Here is an 8897-nt window from a genome sequence, read left to right on the forward strand (position 1 = left end):
TGTTGTTACTAGGATTTGCATGCTAGTACTAACTCATTAAATGAGACAGATTCATCAAATTAAATGCGTGTTTTCATTGACTTTTGAAAATTAGAAACTGAAAACAGTCTTTTGTATGTTTTCAGTTTCCTTTACAAATTGAGTTTTGAGAACAGTTTTTGTTTTCTGTCCATTTTGGGTTGCCAAATGCCAAACAAGTTTTTAGTCTCAAAAATAGAAAATTGTTTTTGGAAACAAAAAATTTAGGGGAAAAAAAAAAACAGTTACCAAACATACTCTAATTTTTCATGTTTTCCTGTGTTTGGTAATATCAAGAAAAAAAAAGTTAAAAAAAAAAAATTATCTTTTGACTTCTCTTATTTAGCTTAATGCGAGATAAAGTTGTTTTACACTAAAATTTTCTAGAAAGCAACTTTATCTTACATCAAGCTAAATATAAATAATCAAAAAATAGTTTTCTAACTCATTTTAAGATTATTACTAAATAATAAAAAAAAAAAAAAAAAAACGATACAGTATTTTTAGGAAAAAACTTTTTGGAAAATTATTCATTTTCTAAAAAATGTTAATGTCAAAACAAATGAAGCATTTTGTTTTAAGGTTTTCTTTTGGTAATTTTGAATTAGTTCTTAAAATAATTTAAAAATTTTCAACAATAATTATAGAGACACCTAATTTCATATAATGCTAAAGTGGTTGATTGTGAGCTGTGAAAAAAAAAAAGTTGTCAACGTTTGAGTAGAAACCAATTTTTATATATTAAATTTGGTCCCTTTTTTTTTTATTTCATGTCAGCCGAAGTGGTTCAGATTGACTCTAAGTGGATATATGATTTCAAAGGTCTAGGTCTAGGGTTTGGCTTAATAGGACTTTTTGTGAGATGCACATGTTAAAAATGAGAATGAGGAAATGCCTAGATTACAAAGTCTAATTCACCAAGCCTAAGTTATTAAACCTACTCAAATTAAAATATATTGTAAGAAAAGTAAATGCCTACTTAACAAGATGAACGCCTAAATTAAAGTAAATAACCTATGAGTATTAAGGTTGGGTAACCTCTTTTAATCACTTCAAGGTTACTGTTGCCTTATAATTTCATGTGCTTGGCATGTGTCTCACTTGAAGTAATGCTCGAAGTAATTGTCACTCTTTGCAATCACGTGTTGCCTCCAATTGATTAACGCCACTTTTTTTTTTTTTTTTGGCTCTAACCTTTAATTAAACCATTTTTGATTTGTCAATCCTGCTGGTAAAGTCTTCCTACATGGCCCTCTCTTATCTAGCCACATGTCTTAAAATAAAATTTAATCATTTGGCCTAGTGGTGAGTAGAAAGTGTCTACTAAGCAATATTTTATCATTCATTTTTCTTGGATGCGAATTTTGACAAAATTCATTGTTAGATCACATTTTTTTTTTCTTATAACCCGTATACTTGCAAAATTTCAAGATTATCATAAATCAAAACTATCTCATCTATAACATATTTATATTTCAATTTTTTGTATTAAAATTATTTATAAAAGATGAGTTTAAAGATCGAATAATAAATTTATGATTGGCATGATATTTGGGATGATAAGAACATAGAAATCATATAATCCAATTGTGGGATTTTCAAAATATTAATTCAATAAAAAGTTTGGGTAACATTGTTTAAAGTTAAATGTAACTTGATATATATACTACTTCCAATACCATTTTCAATGTTGAGAAGGAGTTTTAAAAAAGAGTGGAAGTAATTCTAAGTGTACATATAAACCTATATTTATAGGTGCATCATGTGAGTAATAGATGGAAAGACTAAATTTTATGTAAATTTTTTTAGGTATAATACATTATGTTCTCCAATTATTAAATTCAAACACACGGTAATGGAAAACTATTCCTAATTAATATCAAAATAAGTTAACAATTCCTATCCCCCCCCCCCCCCCCCCAACAAAAAAAAAAGAAAAAAAAAGTTAACAATAATCAGTCATGTCAAATTACAAATGACGTTTTGCTTTGCATTTCTGGTTGGCAGGTTATATAGTTCTCGTTAAGCTCTTGAATCTGATTACTCCAATAAAATAACCTTTTAAATCCCACAAACTGTGTATCTATTATGACAAAATCATAAATCTTTATTTTTGCAAAGAGGATAAATACTACATTATTAAATTATGAAGTCGTTGAATCAATCTTATCCTTACTATTTGCTCAAAAAAAATCTTATCCTTACTATAACAGTCTTGCTAAATGAATCTGCAATACTGTAATTGTCCTATGATTATATTAGCATGCTATATAATACTAATGCTTAAGCTTAATTATTAAAGTTTTTATAATTAGTACTATTCTTTTAGGGAAATATTAATTGGGTGACTTATTTTATTTTGGTTGCTAAGCAGTGAGCAATACAATTCAATTCGATAACTTGTACCAATAGATCACCTTATTCACCACTTGGACCTTTTGACCTACTATACATCACTGATGACATAATGGATTCACAAGAGTTCATTAAAAAAACCATTTTTAAGAATAGGTTCCAAACTGAGACTAATGACCCATCCACCTCATAGACCTCATAAGATAACTGCCGTAAGCCCTAACGTTATATTGTGTATATTTCATCTTCATCTAGATCTCTCTCAATTACAACTTATCTATTCATTCCAAAAAAAAAAAAATTACAACTTATCTACCTTATATGCGGTTTGGCCGAAATTTAAGTTGTCTACCTGTGATTTGAAATCTGACACTTTACCCACCTTAAATTAGCTTAGTTAAATTTCCATAACCCACCTTGATTAAAAATAATGCCAAATATGTAATTTTGCTTTATTTTTATGTCTCTCTCCTCCAAAAACATAAAAGTACAAGATCAATAGATAAAAAAAAAATATAGTGGAACACTTACATCATGGGATTTCAAATCACAAGTAGGCAGCTTAAATTTCGATCAAATCTCAAGTAGGTAAATTATCAAATTTTAAATTACAAATAGACAACTTAAATTTCAGTCAAACTATGTATTAATAAGTAATAATTTGCCAAAAAAGAAGAAGAAGATGATGATGATGGAAAAATGAATTACAAAACACCTTTGAAACATCATTGAGGCAACAAAACACATAAAATGGTTTGGGTATAAATTTAGAACATGGTTTGGGTATAATGATTTTTGAAAACAGCCTCTTTGGGGGGTACAAAAAAACAAAGTGATACTTTCTGTTTCCATCGTTTGTTTCCAATTCAGGAAAAATAGAACCACTATAGATTTTCTGTTTAGCAATTTCTTCTTCTTGCCTTGCAAGAAAGAAGACTTTTCTGATCCAAAAAAAAAAAGAAAAAAAGAAAGAAGACTTTTTAAACAAGGAAATGAATGAGTTTTAAAAAACGACCAACTCGTACATAATTGTACTCTCTAATATTTATACAGAAGATATTTACAGTCACCACCCTTCCCAACTATTAAATTATTTTTCATAAAAATAAATAAAACCCACAAATACCATTTTAAAATTGGTTGCTTTGGCTCCTCTAAAAACTAAAATGCTCTAATTCCATGCAAAAAGAATTTGCTTTGTCAATGCCATCATAGAAATTAAAAAACCGTCACATTCGACGTCAAAGAAAATATCCATTTTTAATTAATTATCTTTTTTTTTCTCTTTTTTTCCCCTTTATATTTACCTGAGAATCTCTTATTAAAGTCATCATGCTTTGTGGTTCATTGCATGTCTACATATTCTAAATTTTTAATGTTTATCACAGACATTCTTAGAATAATATAATCAAAATTCATTATTTTTATTATTTAAATTTTTTGAGATAGATAAGAATCTATCTCAAATTAAAAACTACCTACCTCTTTAATTACGTCAAAGAGAAACATTCAACTTTTATTGATTACTTCTCCCCCCAATTTCTTTAATCATATTTTTGTGAGAATCTTTTATCCTACGTTGTTTCTTATTATATGTCCTAATGTTTTAAAACCTTTTTTTATTTATAAATTCGATAAGACTTAGTATTATATAATAATTACTTTTTTTATTGTTAAAATAAGACATTATTATCTTCTTCTTTTTTTTTTAAGACATTATTATCTTTTTAGTCTAGTTGGATTTCAAATTTAAATATTATCGCGTTAAAAGTGTGTAGTGGTAGTTTAAGTCCCTTTTTTTACAATAAAAGTGGTTATGAGTTAAGTACAAGAGTCTCGAAAATATAGACAAAATTTAATTATAAAATTGGTTATAGTTTAAGATTACAATCTTACTCAATATCTTTTTATTAGGGTGAAATCTAACAAATCCACCATTGAATTACATCTTCTTCTTATATTCTCCATGCTTACAAAATTTCTATAAAAGTAAAAATTTATAGCTATATTACCAATAAATTGTTTAAATTGCAAGGTTTTGTAATTTAAAATTATGCATAAAATATAAGTTTATAGATTATATAGAAAATAATATCCGATTAACACAAAATTTAACATGTGTATTAAGAGTAAAAAAGAACATGCAATTCTACAGTTAGGAGTCTGTTTGGATACTGTTTGTTACTGAAAACTAAAACCTTATTGTTGAAAACACTTTAGTAAAATAATTTTTAAACTATAAATAGTACTCGTAAGACCTAGTTTTAAAATTACATTTGCGTTTTTCTGTACTTGCGGGTCCCGTGAACAGTGCACGGGACCCAAGGAAAAACACAAACACCGGCCGCGTTTGCTATCTAAGCTCACACTAGATTTTCAAAATATGTAGTAATATTTATTTTATTGAGTAATGTTGTAATCTTTAGATATAACCAATTTTATAACTAAACTTTGTCCTAAAAATATTGATTTTTTTTTTTTTTAATCTTTTGGGTATGAAAAGATTAAATTTGCTTTATTTTGAAAATAAGGCCATTTTTTTTTTATCTAGACGAGGTTTAAATTTAAAATTTTCATTCAACAATAAAAAAAAATTTATAAGTTAAGTTACTTAAACTTACTATATTTTTAAAATTTTATTACAAGGGTGTTGAAAATATTACTTATTTTATTTTATTTTTTAGTATGAAAAGATTGAATTTGTTTTCTGCTTAATATAGAAGGACTAAGAAAATTTACTTTATTAATTTTTTTATTAAAGTTTCTAACTTCTATTATTTTGTAGAGCAAAAATGAAGATATTTAAAAATGATGTTCAATAATAAATATAAGAGTTTAATAAAAAAAATACAGTAAATTGTTTTTTTTTTTTTTTTTTTACTAGGTAAATGCGGGGGCTTGAAACTCAAGTAATCAGCTCCATACAGCCCGAGTACCAACTCGCCTACACCAGGCGGTGGCAATACAGTAAATTTTATTAGTCCTTCTATACATATACAATTTAATTTAAACATAAGAATACGAGATTGATATAAAAAAAAGAGGAAAAAAAAAATTTTCTTCCCTTATTTATTTATAAGAACCAAAGGTAGAGACAGCCCACAGACAGTTTTCAAAACCAAAGGTTGTCTTCTTTCTCTTCAGTCTTCTCTTCCAAAATTCCAAAGCCACCATCGCCATGGCTGTAATACGAAAGCAAGACCCTCCATCGCCTGCCTTTGTAGAATCTGTAGAAGAAATCATGAGAACCTACAGATCACTGCCACCAAGACCATCCATTGAAGAGGTTGAGGCTGCAATGTCTGTGCTCAAAACTGTGAACACTGAGGAGGAGATGAAGCTTGAGGAAATCTCAAAGCAAGAGTCTTCTCCCCAAGGTGTTCCTGAGGAACTCTTCTCTATACTGCAGCAAGTGAGGAGAACCATGGTCTTGTTCCAGAGCCATGAACAGAGGAAAGAGGCTCTTCACTTGGTTGAGCATGACAAGATGTTTCAGACCTTTGATGATCTCATTCAGAGAGCATCTGGGTTGGTTTCTGGGGATACCCAGAATCAGGAACATGTTGTTCTGAGTCACCCAGTTGAGAAATTTGGGGGAGAAATTGTAATCTGTGATGAGACGTTGTTGAAGAAAAAGGAACATGAAGAATCAAAGGGAACATCTTTGAAGGGTTTGGCTAGGAGTTCTTCGTCAAAGGCTTCTCTTTTTTCTTCGGGAGCAAGTTAGTATATATTTCTCATTTATTTTGTGAATTAAGTTAGTTTTATGAAATTATGCATGTACTGTTGAATCCTGTAATTGAAACAATTAATGAAAGGCTTAATATAGAACCCATATTAGTTTGATGTCAATTTCATCACGAAAAAAGTTACTGTTTTGGGTTTTATTTTAGATTTTAAAAGGCAAAATTGTTTATAGATGACTTCTTTTTTTGTTTTTGGTAATTTGTTCTTTTCCTGCATTCTGTGTTGTTTTATGAAAAATAATTATTTTTCCTGGTTTTATGTTGTTGTTGAAGCTAAAAATGTGGTAGGAAAATTTAAATGACTTAAATTATGGTCGAAAGCTTAATTGTTCTATTAACCTTACAGTCAGTCGAGTTCATAGTTATCTAGAAATCCATCTTTATGATTTGTTTTATAATTGCAAATGGTTGTTTTCCCTTGGAAACTAGGCCCATATGGATTATTAGGATAGTTGAAATTAATTCAATGGTCTTGATGTTGTTCTGGGTGTATTTATAGGTGGTGTAGAGTCTGAGAAATTGAGTCTAATGAAGGTGGCATCCCTTATAGAAAACTCTGCTAAAAGTGGAGCAGTAGCTCTTGATCTTAAAGGAAAGTTGATGGATAAGGTGGAGTGGCTTCCTTTATCAATTGGGAAATTATCGACTGTCACTGAATTGGATTTATCAGAGAACCAAATCATGGCTCTGCCACCCACTATTGGAGGCCTCAGTGCCTTGACAAAACTTGACATCCACTCAAACCAAATTATAAACCTTCCTGACTCATTTGGGGAACTAATCAATCTCACTGATCTTGACCTCCATGCTAACAGGTTGAAATCACTGCCAGCTTCTTTTGGCAACTTGATAAACCTCATTAATCTTGATTTGGGCTCAAATGACTTCACTCATTTACCAGAGACAATTGGGAGTTTGACTCGCTTGATGAGATTGAATGTAGAAACAAACCAGCTTGAAGAATTACCTTACACAATTGGATCTTGTTCATCACTTGTGGAGCTAAGATTAGACTTTAATCAGCTCAGGGCTCTTCCTGAGGCAATTGGAAATCTTGAATACTTGGAGATCCTCACTTTGCACTATAACAGAGTTAAGAAGTTCCCGACAACAATGGGCAACTTTTCCAATTTGAAGGAACTTGATGTCAGCTTCAATGAACTTGAGTCCATACCAGAAAACCTATGTTTTGCAGTAAGTCTCAAGAAATTGAATGTGGGGAATAATTTTGCTGACCTAAGGGCTTTGCCAAGAGCTATTGGAAATCTTGAGATGCTTGAAGAGTTGTATATAAGTTACAATCAAATAAGAATATTGCCAGATTCTTTCATGTCTTTGTCAAAATTGAGAGTTTTCCATGCTAATGAGACTCCTTTAGAAGTGCCACCAAGACATGTAACCAAATTGGGTGCTCAGGTAATGTTAGATCACCACTTTGGCTTAATGCTATTTGTCTTTTGCTCTGTTACATTTTGGTCACTTTCCATTGACTGATTCAACTTCTTTATTCATTAGGCTGTTGTTCAGTACATGGCTGATTTTGTTGCTAAGAGGGATGCTAAATCTCTACCATCAAAGAAGAAGAAGGGATTCTGGTCCTGGATTTGCTTGATATTTCGCCCCCACCAGAGTAATTCAACCAAAAATAAGTAATTGTCAAAAGCTTAATTGTTACATTGGAGAATCATGCTCATATGTATCTGGAATTTTAACAAGTGTTCAATATTTTGCAGTTTATATTTTACAAATTGTTCAGTGATATTACAAAATTTTCAACTTCTGGTTTTGCTTGATGGGGGTGTAACAGGAGACACTGTAATAACAAGTTTTCTCCTATACTATAAAGAACATTACTCTCGTTTCTTTTATCATTTTGTTGAGATGGATCTGTGTATGAATTATTTGAACCTTACATGTTTTGTCTATTAGACTATATCTATTTTGATTTTAATTGATAAGTAGCAATTTTTGTTATGTAATTTTTTGAGTGAAGTATACTTTTTAGGTTTTACCCTTAAAATATAGGATTGTTTTCATTTTGATTTTTTACATTTCAAAATTTTTATTTGGCGCCATTATGTTTGATTTCATTTTTTTATTGGTCTTGCAACCTATCCCCATTAATAATTTGACCATCCATAATAAGATTTTTCTATCTATAACAATGAAATTTCTGCATTCCACAGCAATTTAAACTAGTATTTCATGAAATAGTAAAACATGAAGGTCATTGAATAGTTTGACTACTAACAAAAACAACATTTTCAATATGAAAACAAAATGAAACCTGAAGGGGGGAAATGAAACTGTAAAACTAATAGGACCAAAATAAATATAACCCTAAACTTTAAGGACTAAAACTACACTTCTAATCTACTAGTAATATTTAATATTTTCCATCAATGCCGCCGCAGATATAACCTTTTGTAAGATGTTTCCTGGCAGCCGTTAAACTTTTTTTGTTTTTGTTTTTTTGTTTCTTTATTTGAAAAAGGACAGCCGTCAAGCTTATCACATGATTCTGAATTGAATTCTTTTGTTTTTTTTTTGCTAAAAGATTCTGAATTGAATTCTAAAAGCATTTTATGAAGCAGAAAATATTTAATATTCTCTTTCCCATCCACTTACCTTAGTTATTTAGTTTAGTTTCGTGCAAATTAAGAAAATTAACTACCGCCAGAACTCTGTAGCATAATTGGTAGCATAATTGGGTTGACACATTTTGATATATGTACATGATATTTAGCGTTCAAGTCTCCTTTCTCAAATTGCAATATT

At 29.8% G+C, this 8897-nt stretch overlaps 1 protein-coding gene across 1 annotated transcript; it reads left to right on the forward strand.

Annotated features, from left to right (window-relative positions):
- The first annotated feature begins 5453 nt into the window (after positions 1–5453).
- Positions 5454–7990, forward strand: LOC126709396 (plant intracellular Ras-group-related LRR protein 5-like). The gene is made up of 3 exons (XM_050409610.1): positions 5454–6095; positions 6619–7535; positions 7635–7990. The coding sequence occupies exons 1-3, from the start codon at positions 5552–5554 to the stop codon at positions 7770–7772; spliced, it is 1599 nt and encodes a 532-aa protein (XP_050265567.1). The 5' UTR covers positions 5454–5551; the 3' UTR covers positions 7773–7990.
- The last annotated feature ends 907 nt before the right edge of the window (positions 7991–8897 follow it).

This window comes from Quercus robur, chromosome 12 (genome assembly GCF_932294415.1).
Source record: "Quercus robur chromosome 12, dhQueRobu3.1, whole genome shotgun sequence".
Classification (NCBI taxonomy): Eukaryota; Viridiplantae; Streptophyta; class Magnoliopsida; order Fagales; family Fagaceae; genus Quercus; species Quercus robur.

Excerpts from the sequence above, each read along its gene's own strand:
- LOC126709396 (XM_050409610.1), top strand. The coding sequence starts at position 5,552 with ATGGCTGTAATACGAAAGCAAGACCCTCCATCGCCTGCCTTTGTAGAA. Across the intron at positions 6,096-6,618 it reads TCTTTTTTCTTCGGGAGCAA|GTGGTGTAGAGTCTGAGAAA; the intron begins GTTAGTATATAT and ends GTGTATTTATAG. Across the intron at positions 7,536-7,634 it reads TAACCAAATTGGGTGCTCAG|GCTGTTGTTCAGTACATGGC; the intron begins GTAATGTTAGAT and ends TTTATTCATTAG.